This window comes from Mastacembelus armatus, chromosome 10, assembly GCF_900324485.2.
Source record: "Mastacembelus armatus chromosome 10, fMasArm1.2, whole genome shotgun sequence".
NCBI classification, from domain to species: Eukaryota; Metazoa; Chordata; class Actinopteri; order Synbranchiformes; family Mastacembelidae; genus Mastacembelus; species Mastacembelus armatus.
The window spans coordinates 17,592,490-17,611,730 of record NC_046642.1 but is presented as its reverse complement, the minus strand read 5'-3'; the positions used below and the strand labels follow the sequence as shown (position 1 = coordinate 17,611,730).

Here is a 19,241-nt window from a genome sequence, read left to right as displayed (position 1 = left end):
GATTAAACAATACCTTTATTGCTTTTGCATGGACACATTTAAAATGCCTGCATCCTTGTTCAGAACCTGTGGATTTATGCCGACATCCCCTGGCTGATTACATGTGATGTTGGTGGATAAAATACAGCCTTGGTGAAAAAAAGAGAAGAAAGTCAGGGGAGGCCAGGCTCACACTCATGTGTACGACATCTTAATTGCATCAATGATTATCCCTCCACATTACGCTTTCGCTGCTCATATTTATAGTTGTGTCCAATTTTCATTATGTTCTTCATTATGGAGCATAAATAACCTGCGTAAATGTGCCGGCACGCCATGACACACCCCATAACATTGCCAAGTGATATCTATCTTGATCCGACATTACCTGGCTGAATTATGTCTATTAGCTGCTTATGGTCCCACCCACTCCATCAGGACAGCAGTCCACAGATGACAGCATTAACTTTTAAGGCTTTATAGCATCTTCTTTACCCAACACATACCATTAATCTACCTAATGGGCACCGTGACCCCTTTCATCGTGTTTCATAAAATAAAAATATGAATAAAGCCCATTACAGTCTCTATTGTGGAGAGTCTTGGTGATAAATCAGAGTGGTTCTATTAGAAGGATTGCCTCTGACATGTCAGGTGGGCCGCACTAAATCACTGTTGCTGTTTGCTTTATGAAAGCTCTTTTTGTCCGTTTTAATGCTTAAAGCTGGAATCTTAAACTTTCCACATAATGTGAGTCATATTTTATTCCATGTCCATCCTAAAGGCAGTTCTTGCTGCAGATGACTTGTGAAACTTAGCATGGGCTGGCGTCACCCTTACATTTGGGACTCCTCACTTTCCCAAGGTACATCTTTCTTCCTGTTTGCATCTGCTACAACAGTGTGGGTAGAATCCTGAATCCTCCAAAGCTTTATATTGAATTGATTTTAACTTTTGTAAAGCACTTGGTGTACAATTTTATTGTCTAAAAATTGTAATTTTTGATTGATTTTTGATATATTGTTACTATTTCAACATGTGAAAAGACAGAAATCGCTTCTTCTATAATTTTCTCTTTTGATCACACTTTATCAGTGGTCTCATCTGAAAAGTTTCTCACCACATCAATGAGACCCATCAAAACAAGTCCACAGTAAATGTACTAGTCTAGCAAACCAGCAAGCTCATAAAACCTCCACATTTAACGGAAAACCCAAAGCTGCTCCAAACAACACTTTTAGATTAACATTTGTATTATGTGAATCATGAATCACGTGTGGCGATGAACTATTAATCATCCCTAGACTCAGTTCCCTTCACCTCTACAGAACTTATTGGTAACTTTTAACTGTTTCCCTTTTACAGCCTGCTACCACTCTGATTCTCATCATCAACTTTCAGCTGCAACAAGCACCAAGTTATATTTTTTCTGAGAAAAACCTCCGATAATCACGTTGTGCAAATCCTAATGTTGCTTGTGTCAGCATGTTGCCTTAAAAACAAAAAAGCCTGCTTACTAACATGTTTATCGTACCAGTTTTATAATACTGTATATGTGTTGTTTACGCCTTGTTGCACTGCCCCCAAGTGGCCAGAACAAAAAAACATATTGACATGAAAGCTTTAATAAGTGTGGGTGTTTGTTTAGATACACATACACTTTCCTTTTGGCAAGTTTCATTGAAAACTTTTACTTCTACAAACCCGGCAATGAACTACTGGCTTAACCACCAGAGGCCCATCAAGAAGATACAGAGTTGAAAAGAAAGCCCTTTTAACCTCATCCAAAGGCGTAACTGCCAAAGTCTATTAAAACCACATCTACAGTTTGTTATATTTGCAGGTTAAATACAGACCAAGATGCAGAATTTGCATTCAGAACGATTCACATCTCTAGGCAGCTGTCTACTGAGCCAGGGCAAAGGCCAATAACACGGTGTACAGGGTGGATGCGTGTGTGCAGAAGTGAATACAGTGGAATCATTGTGCAGATGAGGAGCTCTGGTCCAGATACTGTTGAATTATGGAGCAAGTCCTACATGGAAAGAATTACGTATTCTTGCACTATTTCTAAAAAAAAAAAAAAAAAACTCCTTAGAATCCTCCTCTGTTCTCACCTTCCTTCATTGCCATCTTGCCCTCCACTTTCTCATAGAGATTCTTCTTTGTGGTGACTCAGAGGGAAGTCCTCTGCTCTCACTTCAAAGAATTGGCATCTCCTTTCTTCACAGAAATCTACTTGCATTAACTGGTAACAATCTTTGTGATTGAGCATCAAATATCAAATAGATTTTGTTGTTTGGGCATCACAAACCACTTCGTCAGTAATGATAAATGGAATTATACTTAACAAAAATGCTATCACTGACTGCGGCACAAAGGCCTTTCAGTAAATTCTCAATTTGAGGATCTAACACTGCCCTTGAATTGTTTAGGCACAACTGGGACGGGCAGAGGAATTAATTTCAGATATTACCAAACAGCGGGGTACACAGCTCCCCAGGTACCACAGACAAAATCTTTCATCCCTGTTAAAAAAAAATTGAATAGGGATTTAAGCAGAACACAGATAATTCAGTCTTTATCTGCAGCAAGCCACAATGAAATGTTAAGTTTCCGTGAGATCCTTTTACCTCAAAGGAGGATTCGGGAATGAAAGGACAACACACCTGGAGTATCTCTCCCCTGCTCTTGAGCAAAAGAGTAAAACACTTACGCAGACACACACACACACAAAGCATATAAGGTTCTCATCAATATATCAAAGCTTCAGCGCCGCCTGTCCGACGTGCTATATGCAAACCCAGTGGAAACCAACAATGCATAGCCCTCCAATGCAACTACACACCACTTAAATATATCGCACTGACAGCTCCTGTAGATAGTTACAGATCAAGATAACTCTCAACTGTCAGGTATACATGCGCATTACAGTACACACAAACATGGATAGGTTTTGTATTCTGCTGCACAACCACCAGCACCTCTCTCACTCGCATTTACACCTTATAGGAGAGGCAGTTTTAGAGGAAGAGATAGCACAGGAAGGATACAAACAACCCTGGCTTAGTAACGTCAAGTCAAACTCCCTGAGATGTCCCATAACAGCACATAGATACTGCTCCAGAAAAGCTCTGCTGTAGCATTAGAGCTGTCAGCATGCATCTAATCCACTAGTTTGGAGACCGTTACACTGAGTCAATATGCAATTTAGGCAGGTTGGCAGAGATCATTGGATTGATTGATTCTGACCTTTTCCCTGACAGTACCTGTGCACATTCACCGCAAAATAATGAAAAGTGTTAAAATCCCTCTATCTTTAGTGTTTGCCTCTTTTCTTCTCCAAAATAAGTGCCTGTTGTTAATCCCATTCATATGTCTGGCTGTAGGTCTGCTTTCTCTACTTTATCTGTAAGAGCATGGGGAGACAGGCTCAGGAGGGTGATATCAGCTGTATCGATTTGTGCAAACATGTGCAGGCAGGCAGTCAGGCAGACACACACACTGACAAACACAGACACACAAACACTTGTTTCATCATATCAAATGCTGTGCACAGCTTTGCTATAATCCTCAAGATTTTTCTCCATCAATCATACGTGACAACTACAGGGTGATTTGTGATAACAAATGAAAACGCTTTTTTACTATCTATATATGCACAACAAAATAAGATAAGCAATATTCTAAAACATGATACTCTTATTTTGAAAGATTTTAGCCATACTAGCAGCACTACTTTGATCTAGACTGGAATATCTCAGTGACTATTTGATGGATTGACATGGAATTATGCACGGACGGTTCCCTGAGGTTGAATCTTAACTGACTGATTTTTTTTAGATTTTTCCTCTACTGCCACCAAGTGGTTGACATTTGTGGCTCTGAGTGAAATTACTTAACTATTGGATGGATTGCAATTAAATTTGGTACAGCTCCCTCCCAAATGAATGTGAAGCACTTTGGTGATCACTTAACTTTTCATATCCCTATACCATTAAGTCAAAATGTCATATTGTCCAACACTCTGGTTTAGGACAGAATAGGCTGCCTTGGCTGTGCTTGAAGGCTGTCAAGAAGAGGGCTTCAGCATACCGATGTTATTATTAAAATCTTTCATTCAGCATTTCTTTCATTGTTTTTGAAAAATGTGTTGTCTGTGAGGTCTACTTTTCATGTCCTGAGACAAAAACAAACAACATCTTTGTGATTTTTAAGAACATTAAATTGTGACCACAAAAGAAAATATAGCTCCCATGAAATTTTTACAAGAGCAGCAGGACAGGTTACATCACTCTAACTTGTCTTTGTCAATATATATATATATATATATAATTCACTAAAGTTGAGTTCAGTCCTGTCTGTCCTGCTCTTATTAGAGACATGTCTGAGCTAACCCCTATGCCCTTATCTAAGCGAGCTAGCAGAAAAACCTTTGTTCAAAGACTGGATTTTGTGTGTGTGTGTGTGTGTGTGTGTGTGTGTGTACGTTTTACAAGCATCACTGCGCTTTTGGATGAGGTTTGCTTGCCTTTGGAGCAGAACATGGATGTTCTGGTTTCACTTTGGCTGACTCTGCATGCCAAAGTGCAGTCTCACACAGCCACTAGTATGGCTGTGGACCTTTCAGATAGAACTGATTTCAAATGCTGTCAACATCAACAAGATAAAAATTGTATCATGTCAATCTCAAGCCAGAGTAACTCAACACCTACTTTTAGTGAGGAATGCAAGAGATCGGGCACATTTCAAACTGATACTACTTCACACTGGTGTTTTGAAGGGTTATAATACCCAGTTGAGAGGGTCACAAAATAAGAGACACAACATCCTTCTCTCTTCAGATGTGGTGTGAAAAAAATCTCCCTTCAAAGAAGAAGCGAGGCACTCTCATATCAATCCGTCAAACTAAAGGACGCCTCACACAAACTAGTAAAATGCCAATTCTAAATGTAATTCCCTTGTCTCACGCTGAGCTCAACTTGAAAAGGCCGGTCACATGAGGGTTTAAATAGAAATTTATTTTCAAGTCTGAAAGTAAAACTGGCCATCATTCTGTCCTGCCTCACCTCTCTCTTGGGAACTTGTCACATTTATAACAAGTAGTCATTTTCTCAGCTGTCAAACCATGCTCAAACTCTGTTATCCACCCCAACATGTCAGCTTCTAATTCTAAAGTGCTCAAATGTCTGTGAGTGTGCATGTGTGTGTGCACTGTGAATCAAATACATTAAAATTTGTATTTGAAATTAGAACAAGACCACTTTCATTGCTTTCATCATTAGTGCTTGTGTGGGTGTGTGTGTGTGTGTGTGTGAAAGACCAGACATAGCTGGCATAGCAAAGTAGGTCATGACAGAGGTTAGTTCTGCATTAGCGACTGTCACTGGCAGGACAGGAGAGTGCAGACACCAGGGCAGGCCTCTTTCTTTCTTTCACACACACACACACACCAGCTTTTTCTGAAACTTCATGGCATTCGGTCATAAATCTGAGCCAGTAGGCCATGACACACATGGACAGTAGTGCCTGGAACAGGCAGACATGTCCAGTTGGTCGTTTATGACTATGTGCACACATGCATGAGACAGTGTTTGCACATGACAGGGCCCCTTGACCTGCCAGAATCCCAGCTGCTTGCTTTTGCCAACGATTCAAATTTAAAAGAAATAAAAGTTTTCATACATTTTTGACGCTTTCTCTTCCAGTGATTTTTAATGCCAGTCATTCTGTGTTCAAAGTTTTGCTCCGTCCAATCACAGATGAATCTTCATGGAGCTTTTGTATCAATATCCAGTTCTCAGAGTTGACTTATGGAAAACTGTCTCATTACGTCTGCCTTCTTATGGTGGAAACTCTCACATAAAAACATAATGATCCAAGCTGTAGCTGTTGTCTGCTGCATCACTCAATGATTTTTTTGATGTTCTAAGTCTCTTCAGTTTCCATCCTCAGAAAGTCGAGGATAATTATGGGAGTAAAAAGGCTCACTCTCAGAGCAGATTAACAACATCTCACTAGGCTGAACTCCTCTCTCCCTTTTATCTCCTCAAATGCAGTAGAAAAGAAGATGAGTTACGCAACTCCCACCTTAGGGACCCAGCCGACTTTCCATCCCAACTTCTGTCTGTCTCTACATGTCTGGGGCATCTTTTAGTCCTCTGCTATTTGATGTAGCGTGTTTGAAGCGGCCATGTGACCGGGGTGAGAAGGATGTGCCTGTTGTTCACAGCTCTCGCCGCTTTGCTATGTTCCCTCGAGGAACAAGTTTCAAAGCGTGGCAAAGTTGGACCATTTCTGGTTCTACATTTAACACCTTCTCAAATCACAGTGCCAAGGTGCTAGATCGTTTTCTTCCCACTCTTCTTTTTGATCATTCCTCCAAAGAACCCCTCGTCATTAGCTGGGTTTTGAAAGACCTGCCCTATTCCACTTAGCTAAAATTTGTCAGCTTCAGATGTTTATTTTATTTTATTTATTGCAAAACCCTGAAGTCAGTTTAACACACATTAATAATGACATGTCTTATCATCAGGTGAGCTTGATGGGGGAAATGTTAACATTAAAAATATCTTGTTCTGGGTTTCTGGCTTGTTTGTGTCTTACAACACTACATACGTACAACCTGCAAATCTACATGTCTTATGTGCAAGACCAGAAATAAACTTTAAAAAAATATAATTAAACCGGTTCATGAGTTGATGGTAGGGCTAATAAAAAGGAAAAGTAGTTCTAGCAACCTGAAGAGGTTTGCTTCCAGAAGCTCTCCAGGTTACAGTGAAGTACAGAGATATGTAGCATTTTTTTTAAAAACTTGAATTTAATGTCCAGTGGCTCTATTTCAAGGTGAGCTTGCAGTTGGTGGACACATTTGAATTAAATATTGCAATGACAGCTGAAAGGGGAATGTGAAACATTTCTAGAAATCAAATTATTCCTGCTCCTAGGGCAGTTCAGCTGATAGTCACAAAGTAAAAAAAAAAAAAACTAGAGAACCAATCCTGAAAGTTAGCAAACTAAAAGGCTGCAATATCTGCCACTGCCCTATAGATGATGATTCAACGAGTTGTGGTTTTATTATTAATGTTGGCTGAACATTTGCCTTCTGGTGTAACAATTCAACTTAGCATTTAATGTCTCTAGAAAATCAGAGCTTCAATGACTGTACAACGTCAAATCTCACAAATATTCACTGCTATGTCTACGACTTCCCAAGAATCTCTGGTTCCAGTAATAGTTAAATTAAACCACAGAGAGGTGAGACTACTGGGCTGTGGTACACCCTCAGGGCCTGACAACTGAGTCATCATTTGATATAAAATTATATAGCATGTCAACTCTCATCTCAGTTTGGCCCACCCTCAGATAGGCACACTAAAAGAACAAAAGAACAGCTGCTACACATGACAGATGAGTGAAAACCTATGCAATAACACAAAGCTACATCAACTACATTGATGCTTTCTTTAATTTTTTAACATGATCATTTTGTATATGTTTTTATATTATTTTTTGAAGGGGTGTAACAAATTTGTATCAACACATCACATCACCTACCTCACACTGTAAAACAAGCTTTGTTGTTTAGCAAATTGAATTTGAAATCAAATATGGATACTACATTAAAGTGCCAAGTCTTATCTTTAATTTCAGTGGGTTTATACAGATGTAGAAATAACTTGACAGTTAGCTGCTAAATGTTAGTTGACGCTGAGTTGTTTGACACACATGTGGCTCTGAGTTGATCCAGAGATGAAACTGATACACTGAGGTGGAGATGTGTGTCAGTATGAGCAATAAAGAGGTGATCATGCAAAAGAAGAAGAGAAAAAAGAGGTTTAAAAATCAAAGCAGGGTCAAAGATGGTTGGTTTGCCAAAAATGAGTCAGAGCCACTCTAAAAGAAAAAAAAAACATACAGACAAGAATACAAAGTTGTAGACCAAGATGCAGTCTTGTGAATGAGTGGGAAATTATTTGTTTGGTGGGGGAAAACCCATGGTCTGTGTCTATGTGTCAGCTCTGAAATAGACTGACTATCTGTCCAGGGTGTACCCAGGCTCTCGCCCAATATCAGCTGGGATTGGCTCCAGCCCTCACCACAACCCTGAGTTGGACTAAGTGGTATAGAGAATTAATGGATGGACAGAAAAAGCCCCTTATAGCTGTGCAGCAAGTCAAAGGAGCTCTCAGAGGATTCACTGTAGGATGGAAACCTCTGTAAAGACTCCAAAGCTGACGCTGCGGTTCACAAAAACATATATTAAGGTAGGACAGCAGATATGACATCCATCACAGAAAAGTTTAACCTCACCGCATAATTGACAGAAAACTACAAGGATGTCGACATATGCACAAATCACACACACAGGTGTTGCATATGCAAAACATCTGCTGAAGTCAAAATCTAGGCATTGTACTAAAGGTATGTCAGCTGAATATTTATTCTAATTTGTAAGAGACTTATAGAAGAAAACCACTCAAAAATAATTGTTTCTCACCAATCACTACTTGTGCAAATAGCTCACTCCACCAGCAGTCACTAACAAGCCTGGAAGTCCTCTAATCTACACTATCAGATCAGAACATGGCATATGGTGTTTGTCCGTCATCCTGCGATCAGTGCCAGTCAGGCCACTACACAGCAGGGGTGGACTTGGGTATCACTCTGGGTGACTGAGTTCTCAACTTTATCCCAGTCCTGCTGTTGGTACACTCTTAAATTACTTAGTGCCACTCAAGAACAGATCAGCATGCTTACGGGTCAGGATGTTAATGAGCGGACCTTAGTGTTTTCTGCTGAGTCTAGCATGGGCCAGGTGGAGGAGAGGAGCTATAATGGGGAAAGGTAGCCAAGTAGAGATGTTCTCTGTACCTGTGTAGTCCTATAGGCCTAGGATCTTTTCATTTGTAAATACCAGCTGCTCTGCTGCACTGAGGCCGCAAACACAGGTAAGCAAGATTCTCTCCATTCCCTGAAGATTTTAACTTTTAAAATTTATGTGTATAATAACCAGGAGGAAAGTAAAGAGTAGCACAGGCAGGGATCTATAATTCAACCAATCTGCTGTGCCAAGGAGCGTGGCTTACAGCCAAGAGGGATAGAGGAGTGGCATGCCAGATAGAGCGCTCTGCCAATGTTGTAATGCCTGGCACAGGTGCATTGTTAAAGACACTGTTAAAATGATTCATTTTCCATCCAATAATCTGCAGTACACTGTAAGATGTCCACAAAAGGTCTATATAGCTTCTAAATGACTGTTAAATATGTTTTTCACCTTGAAACAGGAGCTGAACTTCAAACCCAAGAGAATCTCCATCACAAACGGGAATTGACTAATAATTCTTTAATTTTTGATCATTTGAACTCTTGAGCACTGTAGTCAGCTACGCTGAACTGCAAGGTGGGGACCGACCTTGAAGATGCACTGATACAATCTGCAATGATGATTTTGGGAGCTAGCAGTGTTTCTAGCTTGCAAAATATGGTTCTAAGATAAAACAAGGCTCAACTAAATCGACATAAAATCCATTTTCAATTTACTTCAATCGGAGCTGTGTAGTAATAACATGAAATATAACCCTGGATGGGCAATTATTAAAACAGCTTGCAAATATGAACTATGAAATGCCCAACCTCAAAAAGAAAACTGGTCAGGTAAATTTTCACTTTAAAATTGTCCAGCACTTTCAGAACTTTATTGATACCATTACCACATCACCTATGTGAACAACAGATTGAAGACCATCTAGGTCATCAAAATGTAACTTTTGCACTCATCGGTTTTTAATCTTGGACTTTGCTTCCTAAGGATGCTGCTGAAATTGTAAGATTTAGAGATTGTGATTCAGATATCATCCAGTGACTTTTCTACAGACCTTGATTTACAGCAGGCTTTGATTTCCAATGATTGAATAAATTATTCAGCTTTCTGCTCACTTCAAAGCCCTTATTTTGAGTTGGGGTTGCTTTCTGTGTTGTGTTTGCACGATTATTCTCAGAAGGCCTGATGGTATTCCGTAGAAACATCACAAACATCTCTGTATCTAAAAGTATTAAAAGAAAGTCTTGTAATGCTTCAGTGTCATCAAAAAAAGATCTCCCATAATTTGAACACTTGACTTTTAGCTTTCAACCATCTGTCCTAAGTATTGATAGGTGGATTTACTCTTACTGTCTTTGAAACATAAAAATTTGATAACGTATGTACTATCTTAGACTTCCAAGAGGTTTCCCTCCTATGGCCAGGGTATCATGGATGCTGTCCATGATGTTACTGCTGGTGATCTGCTCCCAAGGGGTGTCCACAGCTCCCATCCAGCACCTGTGTGGCTCCCACCTGGTGGACGCCCTTTACTTCGTATGTGGGGAACGTGGCTTTTTCTACAGTCCCAATCACCCACACAAGCGGGATGTAGAACATCTGCTCGGTAAGGCAGCATGAAGGCTGGTCTTTTGTTTGTCATGTGTAAAATAAGTTCTAATTGCCTCTTCGATAGTGGGAGTTCACAAAGGAACAGCATGACATTGCCCAAAACCTCAGACTGGCTTTGTGCCCCCAGCAATCCCTGCCCACCATGTTCAAAGTTCAGACTCAGTCTAATGAGAATGCCAATTTGGACATTGGCTGGAGGAACCATATTTAGGGACAGCATGCTGAAATTTACTGAACTACATCTGTGGATTTGCCTTAACTGTCATTAGTGTGCAAAACCTCTCCCAGGTTCTTTTGAATTCAGTGGTGCGGCCAGGCTTTTGTTTTATTATTGTTGCTTACAACTTCTATGATGTGACAAATTCAGTAAGCACAAATCTTGTGAAATCCCCATAACTCTCATTATGGTATCCCCCAAATGCATCATTTGGATCTTTCACCTCAAACATTCTTTTGATGCTTTGAAGTTAACTTTGTATCAGCCATGATATGCCTCTGTTAGAGCTCTGTCATATCTCCTCGTGAAGTAGAAACCAACAGGCCTAAATGGATTGGGGAGATCAGATTACATAGCCATTAAGTCTGCATTATGGTGTGAACAGTCTGAATGGTAGTTTGAGCAACTGGCGGTTTGCACATCAGCAGCAGGATTTAACACAAGGCTGTGGAAACTTTCTCCACTTCAAAAGGGTTCCTGTCTAAAATGGCCAGAAAGGAGCAGCAGCTGTGGAGAACGTTGTCTGTCCATGATGAGCCCAAGGTGAAGAGAGGCATCGTGGAGCAGTGTTGCCATAGGCCATGCGGCCTTTACCACCTGCAAGGCTACTGCAACTGACTCACCACTCCACAACTCTAACCACTCATAGCTTGTAAAAAGGTCACAAAGTAAATTTCTGGTCTGACTCTTGCTGGCTATGTATTATCAACTGAAAGAAATAAAGCTTCATGACCCATAACCTAAGGCTCCACTCTGCAAAGAAGTCAATTTGTGTTCTTTGTAGCTGGGATATAGTGTGACTGAAACATGGGTTGCAATAGGCCTTTGCTGTGCTCTAACCTGTGGCTGCAGTCCTACAGTGCTCTCTACTGGCTGAGGACAGACAGAAGCAAGACAGGCTTTGTAAACCACATGTTTACACTTGGGAAGTAAATAAATCTCAGTAACACTTTTAGGATTCATAGCAAAGACATTTAAGAAAAGTATTAAAATCTGTCTTTATTTACAAATAAGAGAGGTTTAAGAGCTATACCACATCTGATAATAACTGGTTCTGAAGTTAAAGACATAAAAGTAATTTAACAGTAAAACACATTTTATGCAGACTTGTTCTCTGAATTGTGACCGCTTAAGACTTGCATTCATCAATGCCCTCATTATTTTCAAACACTCAAACAATCTGCTACTAAAATTTCTTTAAAAAAAAAAAAAAAAAAAAATCCAAATCAAATGTAAATGCACAGACTACTAATCTAACAATTTGACACAAAGGGCTGTAAAACATCAGCATGTGAGAATGCAGTACATTTGTAAGAGGTTGATGTGTTATTCAAAAGGCCAAATGATAGAAATTCTATTTAAATGAAATCAGCAAATTAGTTTTCTGTACTTGTCTGGTAGAAGAGCCCCATTACGCATAATGATGCCCTGACAAAAACAAACAAAAGAATTAGCTTTCCACACAAATAAGGAGGAAATCAACAAAAATGATAAGTATTCAATTCTCATCACATCTTGTCATATCTCTAGGGTTTTGGGTCAGTTCACTGCTTACCTTCTTTGCGAGGTTCAGTTGCTTCAGCTTGCCTGTTCTCCTTGTCGTGCTGGAAAGCTTTGCTGGGATCAAACCTGCGGCGTGGAGCACCAGGGAGCTTTGCCTTCAGCTGCTCCAGATCACTCCTCTGCCGGTTCACCTGGGTGCGAAGCTTAGCCACCTCCTACATACAAACAGTCAAGAAAAAACACGCTAGGATGAGGTACAAGCACTTGAATTTGAGACAAAATCCTAATCCTTTTTTGATACGCTCATGTTTTACCTGTTTCAAGGAGATGTTCTCATCTTTCAGCTTCATCACATGTTTGATCTTCTGCTTCTGGTTCTGGTGGCCCAGCAGGCGAGCATAAGCATCAGCCAACTTGTTTAACTCCTCCTGGTTTGCCCCATTCTCGTTGAGGAGGGCATTTCGCTCCGCTGCGAACGCATTGAGCTGTTCCTGTGGAGACAACAACTAGAACAATAAGATGGTTCTAACTTTTTCCCGTTATTTTACCTTAAATAAATAAATAAACTTAAAGTCAAGGATGATTGTTCTGACCACATGGGGCCATTGCAAAACGCTATAAACACTGACATACTGTATTACCACATTTACAATGCAAACAATGGTCTCTTTCCACATCCAGCAGCACTTACTTGGGGTCATACTACAATTTTCCCACTCCTGAGGGAAATATGCAGCTCTTTACTTTGTTCATAAGATAGTTGCTGAGTTTGTCAGTGTGTCTGCTCTTTGGTAATGTGCAGTAGGTTTAGCAAATTTTTATTTTGCTGAAAACAGCCACGCTGGGGCTGAAAATAAGGTCGTAGAGATGACTAAGATTGTATCAAATTGCATCCCACAAACTAAAATTAGCCAAAACACACTAAAATGCTTCTGAGGAAATACAGTGGTGGGTGATCAGTAAAAACATATATTAGCATAGCTTTAAAGAAATAGGGTCTAAACTAGTTTCATACGTGAATATGCCTGACCTGGAAAGGTTTGACTTTAGCAAACAGCTGATCATATTCTTGCCTCCAGTGTTCTGCCTCTGAAGTTTGGGACCTTAGGAGAAAGGAACAATAAGTTAAACTCTGCAAATATAAAACACACACATACAAAAAACATCCAGTCTCACTCACCTTTTCTCTGTTGCTTCACTTATTCGTCTTTGGCGCTCCTGTTGCTGCTCCTCCATCTCCCACTGAAGATTAACCTTCTCCTGAATCAGTACTTCCAGCTGCCCCTGCAGAGCCTGTCTGCCTTGTTGCTGTTCCTCCACCTCCCGCTGCAGAGTCAGCATCTTCTCTTCCATGAGATCTATTTGAGTCTGTAAGCGCACACCCTTTTGTTCGACCTCAGATAGAAGACTCTCCTTTAACTCATTCACTCTTGCAAGATCGGTCTGCAGTCTGAGCACCTCTGACCTTTCAGCCTCCAATGTTCCCCTTTCCTCCTTAAGGGCTGTTTGAATTTTAACTTTCTCTTCTCTTTCATATTGGAGCTGATGCATTAGTTCCTCTTTCTCCTGGCTAACCTCCTTGAGCAGTTTCTGTGCTTTTTCCATCTCGGTTTGGAGCTGAGTGACATTCTGACCTTTGTGTTCCTCTAGTTGCCCCAGTGCCTCCTCTTTCTCCCTTGTCTGCAGCTGTAGCTCCTGTTGTAGCTGAGTGATCAGGGCAGAGTGGTTCTCCTCCATGGCCTTCATCTCCTCATCTTTTTGTGCAAGACAAGTCTGCATCTCCAATAATATTCTGTCAAATCAATAAAAAAGGGGCTACAGAAATGTCGACAAATGACAAGTTATTTCAGCAGAGTTAAAGTGATTTTCAAAAATACCTTGCATTCTCCTCCCCGGCTTTAGCTTTAGCTAACTGTCTTTCCTGGTGCTCCTCGAATCCTTCCTTTACTCTCTTGATCTCCTCATCTTTCTGTTGAACCACTCTGTTCATCTCATCCTTCATCTGCTGGGTCACTGTCTCCACCTCCTCCTCCAGTTCTTTCTGTTTCTCCTCTGATCTCTTCAGAGCCTCTTCAGTGCTGAAAAGCACAACAAGAAGTCTGTAAAGCTTACACAGACAGAATTTTATGCTAAACGCAAGCAGAAATCACAACACACATTCCAAGGATGCTTTAATAAACACTGACGCTCAAACACCCACCTTTCCAGCTCTGTGACATTGTCTCCTATCCTGCTCTGTCAATCTGTGTGTCAAAGTTCCTTCACAGCTGCTAAATGTGCCTCCTTCATTACCAGATAGTCAATTTCCATCTTTGTATTTTGTTCTTTTCTAAAAGTCAATTGACAGAAAACTAATATACAGCTACTTTCTTAATCAAAAAAAGTATGGCACAACAATACTATATGAAATAGATAAAACAAATGGCTGAAGCCAAAGCACTGCATAACCAGCTGAAATAGTTAGCTAACATCCATCAATCCATCCATCCATCATCTATACCCGCTTATTCCTTAACCAGGGTCACAGGGATCTGCTGGAGTCTATCCCAGCTCTCTATGGGTGAAAGGCAGGGGTACACCCTGGACAGGTCACCAGTCCATCACAGGGCCACATATAGATGCACAAAGACAAACAACCACACACACCAGCTGCTCACTCCTGGAGCTCAGTCAGTGACCATCGGGTTCTTGGTCACCTCTCTTACTAAGGCCCTTCTCCCACAATTACTCAGTTTGGTTGGGTGACCAGCTCTTGGAAGAGTCCTGGTTGTGCCAAGCGTCTTCCATTTGAATATTATGGAGGCCACTGTGCTCCTGGGAACGTTCGATGCAGTAGAAATTTTTTTTGTAGCATTCCCCCAGCTGTGAAGTGTAAGTTATGGATTGTTGAATATGCCTAGCATAAAGCACCTGAGCTAATTTTCATGCATTGTTGCAAAGGGTCTGAATATTTATGTAAATGTCATATTTGAGTTTTTCTTTTTTTAAATTTACAAACATTCCTAAAATTCTGTTTTCACGTTGTCATTAAATGGTACTGAATGGCTGGAACAGGGGTCTGAATACTTTCCAAATGTACTGCATGCCAGATAAAAAAGGCTGGAAACCACTGGAATTAACATGTTCCTACATAATCAAGAAAATAAGTGTTCAATGACCAACATCCTCACTGCAAATTTGAGATTTTTCCACGTCTCTACTCTGAAAGTGTAAAGAAAAAAAACCACAGAAAAGAAGGATGCAATGCAAGTATAACTTTCTGTGTGCTCGGCCTATGACCGTTTACCTTTCCAGCAGTGCCCCAGCATCACTCAGCTGTCTCTCCAGGTCATCATTTTGCTCCTGCAGCCTCCGAAGGGCCTCCTGACTCTTTTTATCTTGGTCCTCTAATACAGCGAGCTCTCCCAACACCTCCTCCAACTCCTCCTTCAGCAGTCTCACCTGCTCCTCAGAGTCCTCCCTCTCCTGTGTTACTAGGACAGACAGGGAGTCTACAAGCGCCTGTACAAAACAGAAGTGTAAGTTATGGCTTAGGCATTCCCGTACTCAACTGAAAAGAGTGTACACTGTAAATGTTTTTCTAACCTTTTCTTTCATCAGTTCCTCAGCAAGAACAGCATGTTCTTGTTGGAGCAGAATCTGTTGCTTTTCTTCATCTCGTTTAGCCTCTTTAAGCAAGTTGAGCTCGGTCCTCAACTCCTGTACTCTCCTCAAGCCTTCCTCCTGAGTCCTGCCTAAAACCAAAGAACAAAATGCATACATGAACATCATAAGAACATCAATTCATTTTTGCCATTTAGTTACAGGTTGTTGCCAAACATACTTCTCTCTTCCTCAGAGAAAAGACACCGCTGTTCAAGATGAGCCACTCTTTCGTCCAGCTCCTTCTCCGTCCGTCTGAGCACTTCCCTTAGTCTAGCAAGCTCCGCCTCCTGCTGACGCACTGTTGCTTTAGAGTCAACAACTTCTTGGTTGACCAACTTCATTTGTTCCTCTGTGTCACTCACTGCCTTTTGCAAAGACTTAAGCTCTAGCTCTTGATTCTCCAGCTTCTTCTCTGCTTGCCATAAAGCATTCTTTGCCACCTGCAGCTCTTGTACGAATTTCAGTGCTTCCTCCTCTTTTTGCCTCAGCAGGTCTTGAGTGGCTTCTGTGTCAGTCATGCACTGCTCTAGATCAGTCTCTAGTTGCCTGTAGAAAAGTGACAAATAAGTGTCATGGTGTGCAACTGAACTCTAATTGGCTTAGAGAAAACATCAACTATTTGCTTACTTCACTTTCTCCAGCTGAGAACCTGCAAGAGTGTTCTCCTGTGTCTTGTACTGGAGCTTCAAGCGGAGCTCCTACAAATACAAACAGGTTAACCATGTCACAAAGTGCAAAAGAAAGATGTTCACTCAGATTTGTAAGCCTAGTTTATACCTGTATCTCATCATTGGCTTTGTCCAGATATTCCTGAACCACTCTGATCTCCTGCTTCAGCTCTTGTATCACAGCTGAGAAAAAAACAAACAAATAAATAAATAAAAATAAAAAAATGATTATTGATACATAACGGGCAAAGCATAGCAAGATACATGCATCCTTTGGGTGCAGTGCAGGAATGATAGATGGGTCAGAAAAATTGAAAAGGTGGATTTTTTTTTTAACAGTTAAGAATACAACTAAATAAGTATGAAGGGAAAAAAAAAAAAAAAAAAAACTCACCATGTAACCTGGCATTTTCATTCTCCAGCTCATCATTTTGGGTTTGCATCATTTGATAAAGGTTCTCTATAAGGGAGAAAAAAAAAAAAAAACTATTGGAAAGTATTGTCTCGTTGGCAGTACCTATGGCTGAATGGTTTAAGGTAAAATAAATTGTTTTCATCTAGAATTGAATCACAAATTTCTCCCACATTTCTTGACCAATGAAAGTAACTACATGATCTTTACAACTTTGCTGTTATTGTACATAATAGGGTTGGAAACATTTGTTTCACCTTCTCCACTTTCATTAGAAGGCTCTTCTCAAATCTAACTCATTTTATTAGCACATCTATAAGCCTTTCTTTTTACCATATCACACATGTTGGCTTTGTTTGTGAGTCAGTTTTCCTGTGTACAGCTTGACACATGATGTAACATTGCTGTTATTGGTTAACGCCACTTAACGAGGAAAAATGAGAGCTGGGTTTGATGCAATCAATCTCTTTACTAATGTAAACACAGTAGAATGATCATAAGAAGGAGTTTGAAAAACTATTATTGAGGCAGCCCTATTAGCACTTTACTTTTTCAGTTCTTACCCAAATCTGTATTCCTCTCATTGAGAGAAGTAACAGAAGCCTTGGAAGCTTGGAGGTTAGTTTCTAGCAACTTCAGTTGGCCTTCACTGTTAATCTGCAGGACACTTAATTCCTGGAAATGCACATAATAAACATTAATGGAGCTGAAACAGTATTTGACTGTTTACTTGTAAATGAACAAGGAACCAGGAAATTTATTGAATGATGAAAGGAGTATGTCATACCTTGTTTTTAACATCCAAAGTGTTTCTAGCCTCCATCAGCTCCATTGTTAGTGAATTGATTCTCTTTTTTGTAGTGTCAGCAGAAGCCTAAGGAATAAAAAAATATATATATGTTTTATGTAGCAAAGATACATCTTCTCTAGGAATGATGCAGACAGGATTTCTAAATGCATTAGGTTAAAAAAAAAAAATCGTTCCAACTAAGCACACCTTGCTTTTCAGGAACTCATTGACTTTCTTGAGCTCAGCCCGCTGTCTTTCAAGGGTGGTAACATTGGCAGCAAGGCCCGTCTTCTCCCTGACTACAGCCAGTAGCTTGGCCTCAAGCTTCTTCACCTCATCTTCCAGGGCCAGCAAGCGACGGTCCTGCTCCCCCCGCTGCTGAACCAGGGACCGGATCTGTAACGATATTAACCAAAGATCATGATTCCAACACACACAACAGTAGCAATGCCAATATAAACACCTGTTGGTTTACCACTTTTTTCTGAGTAACAGAAACAATTTCTTACTTCAAGTTCTTCTTACAGCCAGCCCAGTTCTTTAAAACGTACCTCTTTCTCCAGGAGCTTCTGCTGCTTTTTTTCCACAGTCATGCCATTCCTTTCTTTCTTTGCACTCAATACTTCAACCTAAGTTTGGACAAGGCATGAAGTTAGCAAAGGGAGTTGTAGAACTAACAGATCTGTTATTGTTTTACATGCTGAAAAGACAATAAACTTACAAGACCATCAACGGATAAAGTCCTCCGCACAGGGGACACTAGGATATTTCTGGAAGGCGATGGTGGTGGCAGATGAGCAGCTGAAAACACAGGTAATGAAATCAGAGACACAGACAGTGACGCTGTTTCTTGGTTTTCTTCGTTTGTGCGTCTCGCATTTACGCACCTGGCTTAACCTGTCTGAATCGATCAGATTTGTCGAAAGACGCAGCTCCCCTTAGGTCCCCGGGTTTAATATCATAGGACCCCGGCGGAGGAGCACAACCTTCAGCCAAAAGTACAACGTTAGCGTCAGCTAAGCAAACACTGATACAACGTCTTTAAACATATAATTTGCGTTAGTTTGAATAACGTGTTCTAATAACCTAAGAGAACAAAGCAGCATATCATACAGTTATGTGATATTCTGGGGTGTAGCTAACATTTGCCTTGCAATTAGCACACGTTAATGCCAGCTAACACAAGCTACTTACCGTTGGATAATTTGCTGACATGCTAATAAATGTTAGGTCTTTAACGTTACTTACCTACGTGGTCGTTGAATCTTTTCAAGGGGGCTCTTGAAAAAGACATCTTTAAACCAGTGTGCTTAACGATGCTTAAATTTGCTAATCTTATCAATAGCGCTGCAACGCCGCTCCGGACGAAACAACAACAGACGTTCCACCGCTGAAATTTCAAAATAACGTCATACGCATTTTTACGGACGTATGGCCAATAGGCATCCAGTCTCTGATGACGTCACCCTCCCACCCATGTTACCGTATTTCACCCGAAGCCTTTTGTAAATAAGTAAATGACATTACGTTAGGCTACTAATTCATGTGTAACATATGGCAGCATTATAAAGTATTTCTAGCTTTTATATTAT

General features: G+C 40.5%; 2 protein-coding genes across 2 annotated transcripts; one reads left to right on the top strand and one right to left on the bottom strand.

Moving 5' to 3' along the window:
• The first annotated feature begins 8,788 nt into the window (after window positions 1-8,788).
• On the top strand, window positions 8,789-11,249 carry insb (preproinsulin b). Its single transcript, XM_026331014.1, has 4 exons — window positions 8,789-8,826; window positions 9,009-9,104; window positions 10,207-10,409; window positions 11,104-11,249. Exons 1-4 carry the CDS (start codon window positions 8,789-8,791, stop codon window positions 11,247-11,249), a joined length of 483 nt encoding a protein of 160 aa, XP_026186799.1.
• A 361-nt stretch (window positions 11,250-11,610) lies between these two features.
• Window positions 11,611-19,033, bottom strand: hmmr (hyaluronan-mediated motility receptor (RHAMM)). The gene is made up of 19 exons (XM_026329593.2): window positions 18,898-19,033; window positions 18,537-18,635; window positions 18,371-18,450; window positions 18,201-18,278; window positions 17,857-18,045; window positions 17,647-17,733; window positions 17,423-17,534; window positions 16,842-16,907; window positions 16,557-16,630; window positions 16,407-16,477; window positions 15,958-16,325; window positions 15,720-15,868; window positions 15,421-15,635; window positions 14,012-14,212; window positions 13,315-13,926; window positions 13,165-13,237; window positions 12,449-12,625; window positions 12,187-12,349; window positions 11,611-12,059 (listed from the first exon to the last, which is right to left on the bottom strand). Exons 1-19 carry the CDS (start codon window positions 18,941-18,943, stop codon window positions 12,043-12,045), a joined length of 2,877 nt encoding a protein of 958 aa, XP_026185378.1. The 5' UTR covers window positions 18,944-19,033; the 3' UTR covers window positions 11,611-12,042.
• Window positions 19,034-19,241: the final 208 nt, after the last annotated feature.